The sequence below is a fragment of the Stegodyphus dumicola genome, chromosome 6 (assembly GCF_044657685.1).
Source record: "Stegodyphus dumicola isolate Sdum_Otavi_A_Nest chromosome 6, ASM4465768v1".
NCBI lineage: Eukaryota > Metazoa > Arthropoda > Arachnida > Araneae > Eresidae > Stegodyphus > Stegodyphus dumicola.
In genome coordinates this window covers 83798681-83822645 of record NC_140773.1, presented here as the reverse complement: position 1 = coordinate 83822645, position 23965 = coordinate 83798681, and the positions used below count along the sequence as shown (strand labels likewise).

Below are 23965 nucleotides of genomic sequence, written 5' to 3'. Positions count from 1 at the left end.
AGCTTTTATAATTATTACTAGTTAATGAATAATTGTATGTACTGTTTAGTATTCCAAATTTAAAAAAAGAAAACTCTTTGATGTATGTATATATATACATTATAGACATTACAGATGTGTATATATATACATATGTATATTTATTTATTTATTTATTTATTTTCAGATATGTACTAGTTGTACAAAGTCAAGATGTTCAGTAGACTCTTGTCAATCTGTGGATTGCCCAATATTGTTTAAATTGAACATGGCTAAGAAAGACTTATCTCAGGTTCCATACTTAAAAAAAATATTAGCTCATGAACTATTTTAATGTGCAATTCTCTTGTTATACACTGATGGATGTGTTATTAATTCTTGTACAGTGTAAATGCCATTTATGTGTTCATTATGTAAATACTTATTATTTTGATGTATATACGAAAACATAAATCTATTGTAAATATTTTTAAAAAAAGAGTATCTACTTTATTTGTTTCATATATTTAGGAGATGTTTATTTTTCTGAAAATATATATTCATTTTATTAGATACATCTGCTCTTTGGTTATGCAGAGGTGACTGATATTGTATAAAATCACACAAAGAAGTATTAAATATCAAATTTTTCATTGGAATGTTTTGAAAAATCTAGACACAAAACCATTTGTTTGTTAAAACAAGATGTAGATTTGTTCTCATGTTGAAATAATGTATAGAATCACAACTTCATATTTTACACAAATATTTTTTATAAATTTTTATATATTTTTGTTCTTGATTTCTTGTGACATATTTAAATAGATCATTGCAATTTTCATTAAATTTAACTAACTGTAGTTGATTATTACTTAAAGAAAATGTAAGTTCTCATTCAAAAACTGTAATCAGTGACAGTTTTTGATTTTTCATGTATTTCTGTCCTGGGGGAAAAATTAAGTATTTTAGATAGTTTATGAAATATAAATTTAAACTATTATTGAACTATGTGTTATTTATGTAATAAAGCATACTTTAAATATAAATGGTTAAGATATGTTACTTATGAAATTTTTGCTTAAAACAGATTTTCAGGATTATATTTGTCATTCAATTAATAATATAAATGTCATATTTTTTTTTAATTTCTTAACTTGCTGTTGAAGTTTAGAATTACAGATTATTTAAATTGTGCTTGTGTTCATGTATTTTCAATCTTTTTATACTATTTGAATATTAAAAGAAGATACAGTATAAAGTCCCAGATCCGGTCTCGTCGGGACTTTCGCGATTCCAAATTTCGGATTTTTCCGGATATTAGATCATCATATTTAAATCTAGTAAGATGACATGTAGAAATAATAAAATTAAAAGTATGAAATCATGATTATGAAATAATGAAGCATTTATGATCTAAAGGATATCAAAATCCCCCCCCATAAAAAAAGCTTAATATTTATTTTTTTACTTTATTAAACACATCTTTCAAGTTGTTTAAGTTGCTTTGTTTTTTGTGCTAATACTTTCTCTTTTATTCTATTGACAAACATAATTTCTTATTCAGTTACAAAGTTCCATTGTTGAAGTCTTGTAATTGCTGTGTCTAGAATTCTAATTAACTAAAGACAAGCTGTTCCGCTAAATTTTATCTGGCTTCTATCGCACACTGAGACAATTAAGCCTGAATTGTATTAGTTTAGTTATTTATTATACTTACACCTATTTCCTGCACATGCTTAAGGCTAATTGAGGGTGGCCGCCTGATGCAGTCTGTGTGACTACCAAGCGCCTCCCTTTTGTCTTCCCTAAATTCTGCCGCCCAGTGCGGCCATATGAACTCTGGCGCTGGTTCTGGGTTTATGTGATTAACAAATCAGTTATTCTTATTTCAAATAGCACTAAGTGTAATCTTTTTGGCGTATGAGTATCATTAACAAAATCTACTTTTATATGAATAAAAATTTTTGTTAAATTTTTCCTGTCAACATTTCTTAGCACATTTAACTTAAATCTGTAATCATTGCCAAGCGTAATGTCAACATAAACAGTTGCCATTCTCTTTCTCAATTGCTAATATGAAAAAAAAATTCTTTAGATATCGCTTCATGAGTCATTTCTCAAGTTGTGATGTGTTGATAAACATGCGGTGATGAAAACAAAATATAATAATGATTATTTGGTTAGGAGCTAGGTTGGGAGTCAAGGGTATAATATATTAGTAGGTGTAAAATAGCCAAATTATTGGTCATACAAATTTATGCTAAAATGAATGTTTCTTCAGTAACGAGGTATTTTGTTTAGTGCCGAAATGAAATTAAGAATCGGGACTCTCCACATGTTTTATTATGTGCATGGAGAATCAAATGTGCGTGCATGCAGCTAAAAAATATAAATATATATGGTACGGTGAAACACCGAAATTTGGAGAATGTCGACTTTCACCGGTGAATGTCACCATTCACATAGTCACTCGGTGTATGTCAGAAATATTTTCCAAATACTCTTATTTCTGATTTACACCGGTAAATGTCGACATTCACCATGTACTAATGGTGAATGTTGAACACATAAGAATAGTACTATATTTTCTTCTCCGTAATTCAGTCACGAAAAACGCACTGGAGACTTAAAATAAGGACTTAACATAAGAACTTAAAACACACAGTACATTCAAAATGAGAAAGGAAAATAATAGAAGTTAAAAACTTTCTAAATTAAGTGATTCAAATCTTATTTATTGCAACAACTTAAACTATTGACACTTTGAATTGCACAAGGAACCCTTGCTTTTACAACTGCATTTTTTTTTTTTTTTTTTTTTGTGTGTGTGTGTGTGTGTGTGTGTGTGTGTGGAACACTTCCTTTTCCAATGACAGCGTGTACATTTACTCCTCTCTTTTCAATCTACACCAGAGCATATCTGTGATTGTCAACATACACCAGTGAAGGTCCGAATGTAGAAGAATGTAATGCAATATTCGATCTTTCACCGACGTATTTGGTGAATGTTGACATTCTCCGGTGAAAGTCGACATTCTCCAATTTCGGTCTTTCACGGTAACATATATATATATAATAAAAAATTTTTAAAAGTTGGTAGTGGCCTGCGAGGTCCTTATTTTAGATCATTCCGGATATTGGACATCCGGATCTCAGACTTTGTACTGTATAAAAATTTTTAAATTTGTATATTTAATTTAAAAGTTCTAAATATTTGTATGCTCATAAAAAATAAAATTAAAAAACTTTTTTTTTTTTTTTTTTTTTTTTTTTTTAAACCAAAAGCATTTTAACTGAATGCTATGTTTTTATCATGTTAATACTGTGTTTATAATTCAGCTCTTTTATCTGTTTTGGCTGTCCTTTAATTTGCAGCTGGCTGCATTTTTGTAAGTTATTTATATATTTTAAAAGCATAATACCCTAAATGCTGATTAAAATCAGTATATTTTAACAAAAAAACTGTATGTCACTTTTTTTTATTCAAAAATTATCTTTTCTCTTTTGGTTTCTATGTGCTGCAAAATATATTATATTTATATTTAATTTTTTAAAAATAGTAAATGTCATAATATATGGTAATTTTTTAATGAAAAAAATGGTGTTGATTTAAATATCTTTAAATTAATATCATTTTTGATGTTTTCCTTTAATATTTTCTCTCCTAAAGTTTATAATGATATATATGAAGTATAAAGGGATTTTGCATTTGTATATGGAAGTGAATTGAGAAGTTCTTTATTTTGAATTTAGGGTAATTCTTTGTTTTGCAGTAGATTATATGTAGAACTAATTATATTGGAAGTAATATTTTATTTCTATTTTGGGAGTTTAATAAGAATTAATAAGCTATGCAAGTTCACTGAAGCTGCAATAAATGTTAGCAATCTATTTTATTGAAACCTAAGGTTTAATGGGGTACATGTTATGCATAGAAATAAATTTTATTTTTCAGCTTGAATATAATGTTTATAAACTCTGATAAAATATGTCTTTAGATACTTGAAATACTGTAAAAAGTTTTAAAAATCTGTTTCCATTAACTGCTTGTTATAATGAGATTGATTTGATGCAGATATTTTACATATGAAAATACAAACTGTATCTATACTGTTATTTTTTAATTTTTCCATTAGCTATCAAGAATTATTTATATTATTATATATGAAATTCCATATAACATATTTTAATGATCATCTTTCTTGAAATTATTTTATGTCTTTCAGAATTAATTATGACTTTAAATAAACTGTCGTAGTTGCCAATTCTCTTGGTTTTCCATTACATGTTCTCGTAAATCACTGAACCTTCCAGTTTTTAATTTTTAGCCTTTACTAAGCAGAACCTCTCTGAGCAATGAATAAAATGTACTGAATTTATGAAACTTAAATTATGCAAATTCCGTCCCCCAAGGGATTTTCAACATAAATTTTCTTATTAAATTTTATATGATCTAAATTATTTTAATCTACTATAGACATTTATAAAATTTTTATGAAGATTGAACCAATATTTAATCTGAATATTTGTATTTTTGTTAATCAATCTAAGGAGCATTACTAAGTTTATCTGAACAATAGAATGTACATTAATTGTATATTTTAGTTTTACTATGTTTAAAAGTGCTTCAATAAATTAAAACTTTTCATTGAACTTCAGGATTTTTTCAGCATAAAAGCGTGAGAAAAAAGGGGAATTAGCCAGAGGGTATAAAATTTAGAAAATCTAATTAAATGTTAAAATATTTTATGTCAGGATCATGTCATAAATGGTGAATTACCTAATTCATATCTTTTAAAGCTTGGAATTCTTTTAAAAGGATGGTTCTGTGCAGCACAAAGACCATCCAGAAATTCCCTTTTTTTCGGGAGGGGCGGTAAGTGGGCAGCTATGAACTTTGCAAAACTGTGTCTGAAACTTTGCCCAACTAGAATACCTTTATTGTTGTTTAAACTATTCATGTTATCTGTATTTTGTAGTTGTTCAAACAATGCAAAAGTTTTTTTTTTTTTTTTTTTTTTTTTTTTTTTTTATTGTATTAATATTATGAAGAAATTGTTTTCTCTTTTGTAAATATGGACTGTCTTTTTGCATTTTGTAACTAAAGTGGAAATTATGTTTATTTCAGTACGGTGCTTGAACAGGATTCATACAATCCTTAAGAGTCCTTAAAAATCCTTAGGTTTATTGGAATTGATTTTTGGTCCTTTTAAAAGTCTTTAATTTCGACCAAATTTTTTGAAAGTATTTTTTAAAACATTATAACATTGATAGTTCATTAAAATAATGCTAATATGTTGAAATTCTATTCAAGAAATAACATTAAAATGAAAAATTTTTATTTTTCGCTATCGTACTATAAAGTGACATTACTTTCCATTTTTTTTACTAGTATAAAATTTATTATACAATATTTGGAATCTGAAAACTAAACAAGGTATTAAATGCTTAAATTGTGCCTTAGCACAATTTACAAAACATTTCTTAGCAAAATAGCTATGTAATTAATTAAAAATGCCTTCATTTAAATTTTTCCATGGTAAGAGTTTTTCCCATGTAATTGTCTCAATATGCATCAGTTTTCTCTATAAAATTAATTTTACCCTTTTTTCCTGTAATTTTTTTTCGACATATTTCTGACCTTTTTGCTGTTACAGAATTGGTAGGGGTAATTTTTCTTTAGGATTTTAGACATTGCAACTTGGAAAGTTTAGAAGGATTTGAAGGCAAATTTTATAGACCTATCTAATCTAGAAGTTTCCAGAAAAATGTCTTCATGGTATTAAACATATAATGGATATATTTTACAGAAAGTTTGTGATGAACTTGTTCTGAAAGAACAGTGAAATCGTAATATTTGAATGTTTTATTTCTGATACTAGAAGTCTAACCTAACATGTTTATCTTCCCATTGTTTTCTCTACTTTCCACTAGACACAAGCATGAAAAATATCAAAAATGCTTCTAATTTGATCATGTGAACAGACATTTATAGAAAGGAATTTTTCTATTAATAAAGAAATTGAAGTTTGAAAATTTTGAAGATTCATCTTATATATCTCAATGCATCATCAGTGGCATAGCTAGGGTGGGACAAGGGGAAACATCTGTGCCTGGGCACAGCATCCATGGTAATTGATGTAACAAAATTTTAGAATGAAATGTTTTTCATTCTTGGCGTTGCAAAGATGGGCATACAAAATCTTCAGTTGTCCCCAGGTTCTGAAAACCCTAAGGATTTTTAAGGACTCTTAAGGATTGTACGAATCCTGTTCAAGCACCCGACTGAAATAAACGTAATTTCCACTTTAGTTACAAAATGCAAAAAGACAGTCCATATTTACAAAAGAGAAAATAATTTCTTCATAATATTAATACAATAAAATTTAAAAAAAAAAAAAAAAAACCAATTAAACTTTTGCATTGTTCATGATACACACGACTGCTGCTATGCATTTTCCCACCTGATGCAATCTTCTGTCTATCCTAAATTCTGCTGCCTAGTGCCTTTCTAAATTCTAGAATTTTTCCATTTCTAGATTTTGTTGCTCGGTGTTTCACTGAATTCTAAAAATTCTGCTACACAGGCCCTTACCATATATCATTTCATATTTATTCTGAATGTTCATATCACCAAAGAAATAAAATTAGGACCTTTTCTTCTACATTTTAAATGCATTTAGTTTTTTAGAATAAGAGAAATCTTTAATTAAATACAAAAATTCTAAAATGAAGAGGAAACATATTGAAGAAAGAAACCAAATACATAAAGACAAGGAAAATTATTCTTCAAAGATATGTACAGTTATTATTATATATATATATATTAAGCAGTTGTTTTAATTTCAGCCTTTGCTATAATTTTCTGTTCTCTTACCCGAATGAAAGTCACTTAGATAATTTTTTAAACAAAGAATTGGTTTCTGGCCTCCGCTAGCATGCTGCATTATTCTCTCTGGCAATTTGCAATTATTCGTCTTTGTGTTATTGCTGCAGATATTTGAATTTGTTATACGATAACTACATTACAACATGTTATGAGTCAGTTGCAATTTGTTACTGAGCCAGCTGAGATTAAAATTAAATTGTGTAGTCTTTGACTACTGGTTCACATATTTAAGTTTGAATTTGACTGTCCCTGTTTAATTGGATCACAATAAGCTGTAGTCGATTTTGCTAGCATAAGAACATGCCTTTATATTCTAATGTCTTTTAAAATAGGAGGTTACTTTAAACCTTTATCTGACTTTGTTGCTACTTTCAGATATAGCAATAATTTGTGTCACATCTGTCAGGGATTTTGGACTATTTAACTTAAAACCTCATAGGTACAGTCGAGGAATTCACAAGTTAAGAGATAAAACATGCAGAAACTAGTGGGAATATTAGTTTGCATATTGAAACAAATTTCTAATTGATAGAAAAGATGCTTAAAGAGAAGAAAATTCATATAAATTAGCCTGAATGTCTGGAAAGGCTTCAAATTAAAAAGATGCATAAATATTTTGTTGAGTATTGCTACAGAACATAAATGTTTTGTTGCTTTTAATGTATTGTTATCTTAATATCGTTTAAAAATCAATGATATAAATTGTGTGTATTTTAAACTGTAACACGTTCATAGATTGTGATCTTAATAGTTCTTTTTTAACAAATATTTTTAAAAAATAAATTTAATAGTGGTCATGTAAATCTATAATGACTAAGGTTATCTAACTAGCTAATTTAATTATTTTTAACTAACTGGTCACCCTTAAAAGTTATCTCTGCATATTAAAGTGAGTTATTATCCTTCATTAATATTTACCGTGGTCACCAGATAGAGCACAGAAATGTAAAAATTGATGTAAAACTTAATTATTTGCATCTACTTAAAAATAATACAAAACAACTTATCATCTTTGGTGCTTTAGTGGCTGATTAGAACCTTAAAATATATTAACTGGGTTACAATCTAATGAACTCTACACGAAGTTATGACACTAACTACGTCAGACAGGCAGAGCACAATTAACTTTCAAAACTTGCCAACTGTGCCTACATCAGGCTTTCAGGATTATTCTGATAAGCAGGCCTCTCTCTAGGCAAGCAGCAGTGGTGGCAACACACAGTCTAATGAAATATGCTGATTATGATTATACTTCTTGTTTTAACCTATACCATTTGACATAAAATTAACTTGCTACTTACTAAACCTCTAAACTGAGCAAGCACGTGATAAAATTAGACGTAAAAAAAAAAAAAAAAACATAAAGCTAACTGTTAGTAAAACGTAAATAAAATATCACTAATCTCCTTTCAAATATGTCCAACTATTGTAAGAGATAAATATTTAATGTTACCTGATAAATTTTTTAAGGTATCAGGTAATCAGTTGATTTTATTCTAAAATTTGTTTGAAAATAATGCATTCTACATGTGGATCTATTTTATTCTTAGGATGATATCACAAAAGTGAAACTCAGGCATAGCTAATGTCTTTAATTGAATTTATTCTGTTCCCATTTGTTAATGGGGCTGGTCCTTAAAGGTACTTAATTCCCATATGCAGAAATGTGTACGAACCCTGTTGAAAAATTTAGCTTTCTTGCCACATGTCTGTGAATTGAATTGAGAAAATGCTATGCATTGCTTCATATTACATAACTTTAATATGTTTGACTGCAATGCTGGTATTCCAGAATTTACAAAAAGCTTTGATTGATTGAATCATACCATATTATTCGAATCTAATTGTAGTACATAATAAAAAAAATACATATAAAATGTATGGTTTTTAAAGGGGGACAAAGGAAGATCTCATGAATTATTTTGCTAGGAATGCTGTTATTAAGTGCTCAAGGAAAGAAAGTTCAGCAGCTGTAAGTTATCTCACAGTCAGTCAGTTGTCTTGGCTAAGATCACTTATTCTGAATTATCTCACAGTTTGCAGTCAACGTGTTAACTTAAAATTTGTTTGATTAAAATTCATATTATTATTTCTAGTTATGTTCATCAAAATATTATTTGACTGTTATCTTTTTTATGGAGATTACAAGCATTTCTCTTCATAATTGGTTAAGTGATGAAATGGTAATAATTAAATTCCGTCGTTTTTGTATAGTTTAAAAAATATTGTATGTGAAATAATTATATGAAAAATGTAACTTTTTTCTTTTAATTTAATTAATTTCCTTATATATTTATTTCAGAGCATAATAATTAAGCGTCATTGATATATGTGCATATGGCATTATTTGAGGTGAAGTTTTGCGAAAATTATTGCACTCTTTTGGAATATATATTTATTATTACTGTTCATTTTTAATTTTAAAAAAAAAATAATTTGAAGAAAATAGCTTATTTGAAATTGCTTGTGCTTATATTTTCAATGTGCATTACTTAATACATAGTATTGGAATGCAGCAGCTTTTCCATTAAAAGTATTTTGAGCGTGTATATTGCTTATGTATCAAAGACTTTAGGAGTATTTTGTTGTATTCATTTTCATCGTGTTCTTATGCCACTTCATGATTCAATAAATGCATATGTCATGAACAAGTTACTACTTCCTTTGCAGTTTCAAATGATTTATGTATTAAAATATTATTTAGAATTTGTGGAGTAGTTTTTTGTGAAAGAAGTATTCGGTTTTCAATGAATTTAATGATATTCTGCCAAATAAATTACATTTTTATGAAAACTCAGTACTTTTTGTGATTTATTGTTATGCCATTTAATTTTTATCAATTTGTCATTAAATTAAATCAATGTGAATTATTTTCATAATTAAAATGCAAGTCCAGTACATAGATTAATGGCTTAACATGGAAAAGTGTCATATATGTTAACAGTTAAGAAGAATATAAAGAAATCCTTTTTAAAACCTGATTTTGCGTGCGTATGAGTTTGTAATAGATTGAATGCACAAGTCCGATAATAGGTTAATAAAATTTTATTTTTATCAAAAGAAATATTTCAGGAGCCAGGTATTTTTCCACAGAAATATTTGTACAAGTGTTCACAGTATAATCAGTAGTTAGACTTCAAATTACTAAAAACGTTAAACACAACGCAATGCAATGCAAAGCTCAGCTAAAGAGAAAGCTAACTCTGATTTACAAGGGTCAGTCAAAAAGTTAGTTGCACTGACTAAGAAAACGAAACAGGAGCAAAATTTTACAATAACTTTATTTGTATCCTAAAGTTCCATTCAAAATCTACTTTTCAACGTAATTACCTTCGTTATTTAAGCATTTTGTCGAGACGTGTTACAAGTTTTTCGACGCCTTCTGCAAAGAAATCCCATCAAATGTTCACTAACCATTGTTGGGCTGCAGCTTTCACTTCGGCATCTGAATGGTACCATCGCTTTGAAAGTTCTTGTTTCATGTGACCAAACATATGGAAGTCAGGAGGTGAAAGGTTTGGGCTATAAGAAGGATGATTCCACCTAAACGTTTTCAGAAGGTCACACGTTTGTTTTGCTGCATTATCATGCAGGAGCATAATGCCGTTCGACAGTTTACCTGGCCGTCGATTTTTAAGTGATTGTCGCAATCGTTTTAGTGTTTCACAATAAGAAGATGCATTAATTGTGGCACCCTTCGGCATGAGTTCTGTATGCACCACACCTTCTCTGTCAAAAAACAGCGTCGTCATCACCTTTCCTGCAGATGGAACAGTTCGACACTTTGTTCGTGTTGAGGAACTGCAATGTTTCCATTCGAGCGAGCTGCGTCTCGTTTCAGGTGAGAAGTGGTGAATCCAATTTTCATCTTCAGTCACAATTTTGTCAAAAAACTCGTTTCCTTCCATTTGGTAACGTTGCAGAAATGCAAATGCACTTTCAAAACACTTTCCTTAATGTTCCTCCGTCAATAGGCGTGGCACCCATCAAGCACAAGCTTTACGAAATTTAAGGTGATCGGCAATAATTTTATGAACACTTCTATGAGAAATACCCAGTTCATTTTCGTCTATCGTTATGCGTCTCTTTGCAAGAATGCGTACATTCACGCGAGCAGCGATTTTCGAATTTGTTGCAGTTGATGGTCTTCTCTCGCGCTCAGCGTCGTCAATATCTGACGACCATTCTCAAACATGTTGTGCCATTTTGCGATAGCTTGACGCGACATTGCATTTTCATCATACACTTTATGGAACTGCCCATAAACTTCAGTGCAGTTGCACTCTTTTGCCCACAAAAAAACGAATCACTGCATGCATTTCCAATTTGGACGCTTTTTGCAGCTAGACATGTTTGCGACTGATTATCAGAAAAAACTAAACTTTCCTCGGGAAAGCCGCTACGTCACGCAATAAAGGTATATGTCTGAAGTGTTGCCACACAGTTTCATCCAAATAGTCTTAGACGGAACATATTTACACAGTAGTGCAACAAACTTTCTGACTGACCTGCGTATCTCAGTTCATGCGGAACTACAACTCACAACAACAATAACTAAGCAACTGAACTCAGATGCTCTCTTTCCAGGCTTTCAACCGACCGCCGATATATTCCTAGTACTTTCTGCTTCTCGAAATTACTAGAAAGCAATAATAGTGTGGATTACACTTACAGTTAACATAACAATTACATAGGACCCAAATGGCCACCACAATCCTACTAAAATTACCTGTTTAAGTACAAAATTCGTAATACTATTGATGGAAGCATTTACCACTAGAAATATGAATAGTTTGGTTTCCTACCATCATAAATGGTTTTGTTTTTCTGCGATTTTTGCAAGGAATATGTTCAGGGAGAAAAATGCCATCAAGTGTAAAAAAAAAAAAAAAGAAGGTGAAAAAACTGTCTGTTTTGAAGTTTGTTGGTGGCGGCCTGGGTGTTCTTACTTGTAGAGCAGAGATGTCAAACTCATAGGTACACTTGGGCCAAACAAACAAGATTTAACTTTAAGCGGGCCGCAAAAAAAAAAAAAAAAAAAAAAATCAATATTCATGGAAACGTAGATTTATTTCGAATAATACAATAAACATATATATATGTGAGGGTGTCGTCTTATCATCAAACAGAGATCACACTCACGATACAAAGCATCAGGTTGTATTCCTTTTTTATAGAAGAAAAGATAAACGGAATGAGTATGTACAAATGGATTAAATATGTTTAGGAGAGTAATCACACTGGTTCCACTATGGAGATGTGATGAAGTCACAGCTGCCCACCTACGTGCGGTCACTTTAGATAAGTTCTAAGTCCGATCGCCTACGCGCGACCAGTAAGCGTCTAGTTGTAGCTCCTTCCCGAGCGTTCTGTTAGACCGCTTCTCTCGGACTTCTCGAACCAACTGAAGATCCTGGAACCTGGAGAGGTCGTACAGAGTAGTGATAGGTAGTGACATCTGGTGCTTCCTTGAGGCACGATTCCCACAGACTCGGCCATCGACAGGTGAGGACCTCCGAACACTTGAATACATCTGTAAAACACAAAATACAAAAAAAAGAAAGAAGGAAGGAAACATTTGAAAAGTAGTTTGCAAAATGATCTCAAGTTGCGATGTCATGAGACCAAAGCTTCATGTTGTCTACCGAAGTGGAAATTGCTTCAGGTCCTTCATGAGATCCTACTTTGGCTACATCGTATCGATCATGTGGCTAAATCTTGATCACTTTATAAGGTCCTAAGAATTTATGTCTTAGCTTGAGACCGCCTCCTAACTGGGTTCTTTTAATGGCTACTAGGTCGTTGACTTTGTATAGGGGAGTGGTTCTACGATGTCGATTGTATTGTCGTCGGTTCTCCTCCTGCAGTTTTAAGATATTCGCTTTAGCCTCTTCACGAATAGACTCTTTCTCCTGGATGGTGGAGTTCAGGAATTCTTCATCGAGAATTTCTTTAATTCTTTGGTCTGCCTTATTTCTCCTTTTCATGCCTGTCATCAGCTGGAAAGGAGTGAATTTCGTTGATCTACTGACGGTGCTGTTGATGATTCTTTGGACGTCAGGCACAAATTTGAACCATTTGGCAGGATCATCTACTGACAGTTTTGCAAGCACTGGGATAAGGGTTCCATGAATTCTTTCGATCTGGCCGTTGGCTCTTGGAACGCCTGTTGTGATTTGTATATGCTGAATTCCTTCATCTTTACAGTATTCTTCAAAGTCCTTTGAAGTGAAAGCAGATCCCTTGTCAGAGATAATTCTTGAAGTATTTCCGAAGACAGCTTGTTGGATTTTTAGTTTCTGTACAGCTTCTGCCGTTGATGTTGTCTTGACTGGGTAAAACCAGACAAATTTTGTAAAAGCATCTACCACTGTAAATATATGTCGGTATCTCTTATCTGTAGATGTCAGGGGTCCTACAAAATCTATGTGATATGTGCTTAACGGAATATTGTCCTTTGGGATTGGGTTCAATAGACCTTCTGCTTTGCCTCGCTTTTTATTACAGAGGATGCACTCGACACAGTTCATTATAACGTGCTCTATTTTCTTTGTAGCATTCGAAATATAAAAATCTCTTTTCAACAGATCTTCTGTCTTTTGTACAGCAAAGTGTCCTTTGTTATGTATGCCACGTATGATCTCGAATTCTATCGCTTCCGGCACAACGATGAGTTCTCGACCTCTCTTCTGCAGATACAACACATTATCTTTTAGCAGATAGTTATCTCTAAGTCCTTTCTCGACCAGAGTTTTCAATAATTGAAGACGCTCATCAGCCTGCTGCGCCGTTGCGATCTTAGTAGTGATTTCACTTTGCGAACGAGTGACCATGCACACAGCATGCCTACTTAATGCGTCGACATGTCTCATCTGTTGATTGGGTCTGTGGATAACTTCATATTCGAATTCTTCGAGTAGCAGTGCCCATCTAGCTATCTTTGGTGTGAGATCTTTTTTCTGCATTGTCTTCTGAAATGCATCGCAGTCTGTGACTATTTTGATTTTTGTGCCTAAGAGATAACTTCGAAATTTTTTCAAGGCTTCGACGATCGCTAGCACTTCGAGTTCATAACTTGACATTTTTTCTTGTTGAGGTGATGTTTTATTGCTCATGTAATGGATTGGATGCAGCTGTCCATCATCTGAGCATTGAAGCAAAACTGCACCGAAACCATGACTACTAGCATCCGTGTGTAATTCTAAAGGTTTTCCCTGCTGAAAGATGTTAAGTACAGGACTTTTGCTCAAAAGTTCTTTAAGGTGGTCAAATGCCTGCTTCTGTCTTGGCCCAAATTCAAATTCTACACCATTGCGAAGCATATCACTCAATGGTTTTGCTATTTTCGAATAAGCAGGTACAAATTTTCTAAAATAGCCTACGTAACCTAGGAAGCTTTGCAATTGCTTAACGTTCTTAGGTTGACGAAAATTTTTAACTGCAAGGGTCTTATTTGGAGATGGACGAATTGTACCTTCTTCAATTAAATAACCGAGAAATTCAATTTTTCTTTTAAGGAATTGACATTTTTTAAAATTAATTTCTAGTCCATATTCTGAAGCTACTTTTAAAACTCGTTTAAGTTTTTCTAATCCCTCTTTTTCATCACGGGAAGGTATGATAAAATTATCCATGTAAATTACAACTGTATTATCCCTTATTAATTCCCTGAATACATTATAGATAAATCTTAAAAATACACTAGGACTTGTGGTCAAACCAAGCGGTGCTCAGTGGCATAGCTAGGGTGGGGCAAGGGGGGACATCTGTCCCCGGGCGCAGCATTCAGGGGGCGCCTAATTGATGTTACGGAATTTTAGAATGAAATGTTTTCCGTTCTTGGCACAGAGAAAGGGGCGCAAAATCTTCAGTTGTCCCCGGGCGCTGAAAACCCTAGCTACGCTACTGGCGTGCTCTTAAAAATTCAAATAAACCTGCATGACAAATGAATGCTAAATATTTGGTACATCTTTCATCGACTGCAACGTGGAAAAAACCATTTTTCAAATCCAAAGTTGAAAAAACTTTCGCTTCCCCCAAATGATCAAAGTACTTCCGCTACCTGGGCCATAGGAAAAGAATCTTTCACTACTTTTTTATTTAACTGTCTGAAGTCTACGCATAATCTATGTGTTTTATCACGTTTCTTACATAACAAAATTGGAGATGCGTATTCGGAACAAGATGGTTTAATTATCCCCTTTTGCAACCACTCGTCTATCTGTTTATCAACAATTTTTTGCTCAGCAAACGGTAATCTCCGAGACCGTTGAGATACTGAAATATCATCTTTTAACACAATATTCATTTTTAAATTCGTGTCTTTAGTTTTATTTCGTTTATAATTATGAATCAATGACGATAAATCCTTACGAATGTTCACATCAGTAACATGCAAGAAACCCACACCACATTCGTCAATCACATTTGCAAAATTTAATAAAAAACACTCTTGTAATGATGATTCACTTTTAAAATCATTTTCGGTATCAGGATTAGATGTTTCATGTTTTTCTTCCCGACTTACTTTTAGAAGTTGAGAATAAATGTTTGGTGTTAAAATTAAAGGAACAGATAATTTATTTACGGCTGCAACAATGATTTCTAACCTTGGTGAATTGCTATTTAAAGATAATCCTACTCTAGCGATATCTGCCTCTTTTTTTTTCGTCAAAACATGAGCTAAGTATTATTTTACGGTCCAGCGGTGTCTTTATTTGAATGAATGATGAATTTATGACCTGAACTTCAGCGCCTGAATCGATAAGTGCTTTTATTTCTTTATTTTCTGCGAAAATATCAGCATATTGCAACTCGTGAATAAAACTGACGTTATTAACACTTGTTTTGTTTTTTCTTTCTGTTTTCCTATGCGATTCGCTTTGTTTACGTTTTACGCAATCCCTAGCGAAATGAAAATTTTCACCCCTTCCCCCGCAGACGTAACATGATCTCTCTGGCGTCGACGAAATGACATGCTGTTTACTTTTAGATTTACTACGACGGAATGAGTCATTCTTAATATAAGGGTGAGTCAAATGAAAGTGAGCCAATGCGAATATATGACAAACAGAATACTTTATTTAAAGGTAGTCTCCATGAACATTGAGACATTTATCCCATTGACAAATGAGCCACGTGATCCCCGTCTCATAAAACTCCTTGAGCTGTCGATTCAAAAAGTCTGTAACCGACTCCTTCACGGCGTCGTCCGACACGAATCTGGTACCCTTGAGATGTTTTTTCAGTTTCCCGAAAATGTGAAAGTCGCATGGCGACAAATCTGGGCTGTATGGAGGATGTTGCAGCGTGTCCCACTTGAACTTTGCCAGTTGTGTCTTAACCACATCAGCGACGTGGGGACGAGCATTGTCATGTAGCAAGATCACACCATTCGTCAATCTTCGAGGTCGTTTGTTCTTGATTGCGACACGCAGCCGATCCAGCGTTGCACAATATCTCGAACTATTGATAGTCTCTCCACGTTTAGAAAATTCAATCAGTGATGGCCCCTGACGATCGAAAAAAAAAGTCAATAGCACCTTTCCCGAGGAAATGACAGCCTTTGCTTTCTTCGGGGGTGGTGAATTCAAATGTTTCCACTGTAAGCTTTACCGGCGTGTTTCAGGTTAGTAGTGGTGGCACCATGATTCGTCTCCGTTCACAATTGCAGACAAGAAGTCGTCACCCTCATTGTGATACCGGATGAGATGAGTCAAAGCAGCGCCGAACCTCTCCGTCTTCTGGCAGTCGTTCAAAATCTTGGGCATCCATTGAGCACACAAAAGCCGATAACCGAGATGATCATGAATTATGGTGTGAACCGAACCGTGACTGATGTTCACACGCTTTGCCAGTTCATCGATACTTATCCTCCGTTCTTGTCTAATCAGCTCATCAACCTGTGCAATTGTGTCGGGGGTGATTGCAAGGTGGCTTTGGCCCGGTCTTGGATCGTCTTTGCAACTTTCACGTCCTTCTCTGAACCGTTTGCTCCAACGCTTCACAGTGGCCAATGCGATGCAATGTTCAACGTACACAGCAGTCATACGGCGACTAATTTCATGTTGGGAAACACCTTCAGCTGTCAAAAACCTGACCACACCACGCTGTTCCTCTTTTGGAGCGTCCATTATGTCACGCTACCGTCTTCAACCCAGTGTAAGAGCGCCTTAAAGAACTTTAACCTCACACTTTCGCGCCACTTTCGTAAATGAAGGCTGGCTCTGTGCTACGCGCATGCGCTGCAGATGATGGACCGAACCATTCTTGCTGAGAAGGGGTTGACTCACTTTCATTTGACTCGCCCTTATACTTTGGTTTTGAACACTTGGTACTTTCGATTTATGAGACTGAACTTTAGGGTTATGTATTTCAGACAATGATTTTCCTCGGGATGAAAAATATAAATCACATTCTCGCCCTAACTGTGTTGGATTAAACCATGTTCTGCCCTCGCGAACACCTATGTATTCTTTCGTTTTGAAATCCAAAGTTTCATATAATTTGTCTGCAACAATTAAATCAAATAACTTTTTAAAAACCTTTTGTGTCTCCCTAACCTGACAGTAGTATTCAAATGTTGCGGTCAATCGCGATGCAAATTGAACATGCGACTCGTTTGCTGCGCGTTGAGCATGTTTAAAGGTGTTCAGAATCTCTCTTGGTGTCGGCTGAAATTCAGCTAAAAACAACTCTTTTAGTTTTTCGTAATTCGACAATTCTTCTTCAGTTGCATACGTTAAAACATTATTTGCTTTAACCCTTAGCAAATTAATTAGTATCTCAGCTTGTAAGTCTTTGGGAACTTCTTTGGTGGCAAAAGCTTTTTCCAATGAAATGAAAAACAAATGCAATGCCTCTGGCCGCTCAGGAACAGAGATTGTAAGCGTTTTAACGCTTTTCAGTAAATTTTCAACACTAGTCTGTGCGTTTCTTCTATCATCCGATAATGATTGTAATTTTAAATTTTCTAGCTCAATTTGCTTCTCAATTTGGGCTAATTTAAGACGTTCGATTTCTAACAGATAGTATTCATTACTTGTCTTAGGCGTCCGATCCTCGACGATCGATTTGACGACGCCACGAACAAATTCAATGTTCATTTTGAAGACATCAGAATTTTCTATAATTTTTCTAATGTCAGTTTTTTTAGCATTTTCTGGAACATTCTCTCCAATTCTTTCGGCAATTAATTTCAAATCACTCTTGTTTGAATTATTTAAGAAACTCATTTTAAAACGAAACACAAGTATCACTATCTTAAAGAAGGAAAAGTTTTCACAGTACTTTTTTTGAAGTTCGCCGGCTGCATATTTCATAAATGCACATCTGCGTAGCCACCGAGGGAGTGGCTTCTAGGATGGACCAATGGGCATCCAGTAATATTTCTGTCATGATCTTTCGCGTGCTTTAAGATTTAAACAAGATGGTTGAAAATATTCTGCCACGCAATTTTCTGTACAAAATAATTAAAGCATCGTCGATTTCTTCTGAAAATTTTCATTGCGAAGTTAGATCAAATATAAGAAATTGTGAAGATTTCGCTACCTGGTTGAAAGAATTTGAAATAAATACAAACAAAAAGAATGCAAGCATTGAAACAAGAAAACACTAGATTCATTGTAAAACTTCCAGCCTTTCTCAGCTCAATTAAAACAAAACTATACACTTGAATTCTCTTAATCAGCAGGTGTTAGTAAATCCATAATATCCGAGGCTAATTGTAACATGAGTCATTTTCTCGAGAGCGATAATATGCCGTGAACATCAATCCAAATATTAATGCGTGATAAAAATCGCGAAAGGGAAATGCCAGCGATTAATTAAACTCATAAAACGAAAGCACTCCGAGATTTTGTACTATTGTATTATTTATAACTACGAAAAAAATACAAATTAAAACATAACATACGCTCACGTGCATGAAGAATTAGCGTCACAAGAGCAGTAGAAGCTCATTGGTCAATTTTTGGACTCCCCTCCCTCAGTGGCTACGCTGATGTGCACTTGTGAAATATGCTCGCCGGCTTGGAGCCCCCATAGTTGTGAGGGTGACGTCTTATCATCAAACAGAGATCACACTCACGATACAAAGCATCAGGTTGTATTCCTTTTTTATAGAAGAAAAGATAAACGGAATGAGTATGTACAAATGGATTAAATATGTTTAGGAGAGTAATCACACTGGTACCACTATGGAGATGTGATGAAGTCACAGCTGACCACCTACGTGCGGTCACTTTAGATAAGTTCTAAGTCCGATCGCCTACGCGCGACCAGTAAGCGTCTAGTTGTAGCTCCTTCCCGAACGTTATGTTCCGCTTCTCTCGGACTTCTCGAACCAACTGAAGATCCTGGAACCTGGAGAGGTCGTACAGGGTAGTGATAGGTAGTGACATCTGGTGCTTCCTTGAGGCACGATTCCCACATATATATTTATATAGAAAAGAACAAGAAAAATTTAATGTTTACGTCCTGATACTTGACATCTCTTCTCTACTATTATCTTTCCTATTTCGGGAGAAATTTTGTTTGCAGTGATAACTTTCAACGCTGACCCAAGGTGAGCATCATTAATACGGTTTCTAACAGGAGACTTATTACCTTTCATGACTGAAAATAACTGCTCGCACCGATAAGTGCTACCAAACATGGAAATAATTTCATATGCGAATTTTCGAGTATTTTCAAACCTGGCTGGTAAATATTTGTAAAATTCAGGTTGCATTGAATCTCGATCACCTCCATTTGCATATGGCTGGGTACTGAGTCAATACTTATTGAGAAAATCGAAGAAAACAAACAAAAAAATTTGTCTTCAAGGGAACTAAAATCATTAAACCTCGTTTCAAATCCAGTTGTTAAATTTGCAATTTTTTCTGCGTATTTTTGATACGAACAAGTATCATCTAAACTTGATTTGTTCATGTTGCACAAATCAAGTTCATTCGGGAAGTGCGTCAAATCTTCATTTTTAAGTTGTTTTACCCAAAGAACTAGTTGACATTTGAATGCTTTAATTATGTCAAACATCTTCGTAATGATATGATCTTTTCCTTATAATGATAAATTTAAATCGGTTAAGTGTTTGATTATATCAACCAAGAAAGATAAATCTTGTATCCATATTGGATCGTAAAACAAACTTGCGTCTTGATTTTTCGTTTTTAAAAACTGACATATTTCTTCTTTCAAATCCCAGAAATGTTTGAGAATCTTGGAGGAAGATAACCAACGTACATCGGTACAGTAGGACAAACCCGAATATTCACTATCTAACCGTGGCCTTCGAGATAACATGGCCTGGTTAGCTGCGAGTGACGTCACGAAAGGCGTCCGATCCTTCCGTGACTTTCTTTGCTTCAGATTTGAATGCGAGAATTTCGTTCGATGTTTAGAGTGTTTTGTTCTTAATAATGCACAATGATTAAATTTCCAGAGACTTGACGGGAAAACGTATATAAAAGGTATATAAAGGTCGTATATTCATTTGCAGTTAAGATTAATAACTTAATAAATATTATTTTTTAAGAATTATTCACGAAATTTTCTATGCCATGTTTTAGGTTATCTTGTGAATTTTTTTACACTGTATTGTAATAATTTGTTAGGATACACTCAAAAAAGAAAGTTTTGAATTAAGGAAATAAAAAGGCTGTTATTTATTAACATAAAAATGTCTTTACAGTTGGAGAAGGAGAGGAATGAAAAGATTTAGAACTATAAATAATTCACTAACAAAAGTAAATATAATTTAGCAAATTAAAAGACATGAAAAATTATTTTTCCTTGAAACTATGAATATTTCAGGGCTTCCAAACACTATGCAAATACATTTTTAATTCATTTAAATTACTATCTAATAAAATGAAAAGCAGTTCAAAAGCCACAGAAAAAATTTAAACCTCAAAACTTTGTAAATTAAATAAATTACAATTTTCCTGCAACATTACAGAAAATGAATAATTTCCACATATTTATATGTTATCTATAGCAATAATTATAATAATATTTACGTCATTTAATAATATTTACATTATTACTTATATGTAGATGCATAATAAATAATATATTTGCAAATAAAAGCCATCCATAAAATGTTCCACAAAAGCGTAAAATCAATAAATTTGCCAACGAAAATCTCAAAACAACTATACATAGAACAAACCATCATTTCTGTCTAATTAGCAAATACTGTGCAAGTTGTACTAATATACTGAAGCAATAATTAATTGCAATTGATAATTTATTTTGAAAATTATGAAGTATTATCAAATAATAACGAAACAGCAAAAGCATTAATAAATTTAAATGTAAAAGGTACATTATTGAAAATATATTTGAACTGCATCATATTTAGTACACTATTTTTAAAAAATAAAACAATGTCATTTACATACTCATATCTTTTCCATCACGTATTCTTGACTTTTTTAAGTTTCCTTTCATCGATTTTTGTATGCATATTATTTTGAAGAACTTTAGTATACCGTATATACCCGCGTATAAGTCGAGATATCTTGGACAAAAAAAAAGACTTCAAAGTGAGGGGGTCGACTTATACCAGTGCCTCCTAGATATAAAGCCGTCGGACTGGTCTGTGACGTCACGAGCACTAGGCCGTATAATATGAAACGCGGAACTTCCGATAGCGATTTCTCCGTGCATACGAGTATGAATTTGCGTTAAATAATGAACTCTCAGAATAATCCAGAAACTATATTTCCGCAATAAAAAATTTATTTTACTATCGGAATATCTTTGAACATTACAATGCAAGAGCAATAAAACTCATTAAAGATGCATTAAAATTTCATATGTAATGTAATAAGATTTGATACTTAGTCCAGCAAAACTTGATCTTGAATATCGAATTTGGCTTTATAAAACGATTAGTAGATGCTGAATTTTCAAATCATTCAATTAAAAATTAGTTCTGAAAACCAAAACTCCTCAATATCTTAAAAATTTCTGATATGTTGTTTTTATCTCATCTATAGACATAATATCATGTTTTCATAAAATCATATTCCTTGAAAATCAGAATTTAAAATTTCATCAAGGAAAATTTACATTTATTAGTCTTAAATATACTCTCAAATGTGTGGAAATTATAACATATATATATATGATATAATTAAATACTCTGGCTATGTTAAGAAAGGATTGGTGGACAGACTTCTTGATTTTCAAGTAGAGGATCATAAGGCAATTTTCCATACATTAAATAAGATTGCGGAAGTTTTGCAACACAATGAGGTGTATTATTACATTATTCAGTAACTTGAGGTAACAATTTTGTCCATGCAATATTAGCCTGATAAGAATTTAATTTACAGTTTAATTATATTTGTTTGAGTAACTCGTTCAACTTTACCATTAGTTTGAGGCCCGTTAGTAGTTAATAATTGTTTTACATTATGATTTCTTAAAAAGTGCTTAAATTTGAAAGAAGCAGCATTTCTATCACTTAAAATTTTCTTTGGTACTTGAATTTGAAAAATTTGTCTTAAACTATTTATGTAACTATCTGTAGTTACACTTTTAGAAGCAAAAAATCCATATTTAATGAGTAGCATGATCAATAATTAAGTGAATATACATTTTAATATAATTATAATACTTTAAACCACCAACAGTATCAATAGATAATAATTCAAAAGGTTCACATTAAACCAAATCTCTTTTGTTTACTTTTCTTATTAAACTGGTATACTTCGCAATGTTTACAAAAAATTTTAGCATCTTGGACAGACAATTCCTGACCAATAATATTGACAAGATTAATATGAGCCTTTTAAAGTAATTTAGTACAAAGAGAGATTGCTATTATGATTTTGTATAATCCTTGCTTTTTAATAGTTAACACATCATTAATTTCTTTATACTTAGGATTATATACATTATCTAAATTTTGATGCTCTTTAATTTCTTCTAATGAGAATAAATTAACTTCCAAACTTAAATGTTGACAAATAGGATTTCTAGTTAACATATCAGCTTCAATATTAGTAGAACTATTTTCATATTTTATATCAAAATCATGCATAGATAATTTTAAAGACCATCTAAATAACCTACCTGTAAGATCTTTAATGTTCTTAAGCCAAACTAAAGCAGCGTGATCAGTGTGTACAGTAAAATAATTACTGAGTAAGTATTAATAAAATTCATCTGCATCACCAATACAAAACATTCTAATTCAGTAATTGCATAATTTTGCTCATAAGACCTTAATTTTCTAGAATGAAAACCAATTTGGATGTAGGTTCCCATCCTGGTGCTTCCAACAGCTTCTTCAGATGCATCTACAAACACATAATTACATATGTAAGATATAATAAAATATGATGGCTATGTTAAGAAATAATTGGCGACCTTAAAATTGACTATCCTAAATTTTATTTTCTCCCCCCTCCCCAAGTTCATCTGTTCTCCCAAATCCAAGATCTTTCCAAATTATTCAATTATATTTCCGAATTTCTGGGTTTACGCATCCATATTTCTAACCCTGTGATTAAAATATCATGCATGTAAATATATACACATAGTACCTACTAAGTTTTCTCATCGTACAAACTTCTAATATATCACATATATATAATAATATACAAAGATTACTTAAAAGTAACATCCAAGCATACAGTTTATATTTTAAATGAAAAAATATTTTGATGTGAAAAACATTAACATAAATCTAAATTAATTGCTGGTATGTAATGGACAACTATTGCTGTTACCTATATAAAATAATACAGTACAACAAATGAATTCTTTAAAATTATTTATTTATATAACATATTTAAATACATTTCCATAATTTTTAATATTTTAATACAGAAACAAGAAATTAAATTACAAAAATAATAAAATTACACATATATTTACTAATGCATGTTTAGGGAGCAATTAAAATTAAAAAAGTGAAATGCACTAAAATTATTTTCAGGCCAAAAAATTATATTGGTACATTTCTAATATATTCTTTGTTATGCTTACATAGCAAGTGTTTTTAGTTTTCTTTTATCTGAATATTTAGAAAAGCTATCATTTTTGAATTTACAATAATTGTTTAAAAGAGTATTTGTGCATGAGTATATAAGCAGTTGCATAATT

General features: G+C 32.3%; 3 protein-coding genes across 3 annotated transcripts in view; 2 read left to right on the top strand and 1 right to left on the bottom strand.

Annotated features, from left to right (window-relative positions):
- The window catches only part of PolZ1 (DNA polymerase zeta catalytic subunit), a 160590-nt gene extending 150946 nt beyond the window's left edge, over positions 1-9644 (top strand). Inside the window, exon 20 of the mRNA XM_085818620.1 lies at positions 167-9644. Within this exon, the coding sequence (XP_085674746.1) occupies positions 167-313 (147 nt within the window). The 3' untranslated portion in view covers positions 314-9644. The remainder of the gene's footprint in view (positions 1-166) is intronic.
- Positions 9645-16476: 6832 nt separating this feature from the next.
- LOC146996792 (protein GVQW3-like) lies at positions 16477-16896 on the bottom strand. Its single transcript, XM_085819668.1, has one exon. The coding sequence runs from the start codon at positions 16894-16896 to the stop codon at positions 16477-16479; it is 420 nt and encodes a 139-aa protein (XP_085675794.1).
- Positions 16897-20203: 3307 nt separating this feature from the next.
- The window catches only part of LOC118204554 (uncharacterized), a 325427-nt gene continuing 321665 nt past the window's right edge, over positions 20204-23965 (top strand). Inside the window, exon 1 of the mRNA XM_085818614.1 lies at positions 20204-20316. The gene's annotated coding sequence lies outside the window, so the exon portion shown is untranslated. The remainder of the gene's footprint in view (positions 20317-23965) is intronic.

Excerpts from the sequence above, each read along its gene's own strand:
- LOC146996792 (XM_085819668.1), bottom strand. The coding sequence starts at position 16,896 with ATGACTGCTGTGTACGTTGAACATTGCATCGCATTGGCCACTGTGAAG.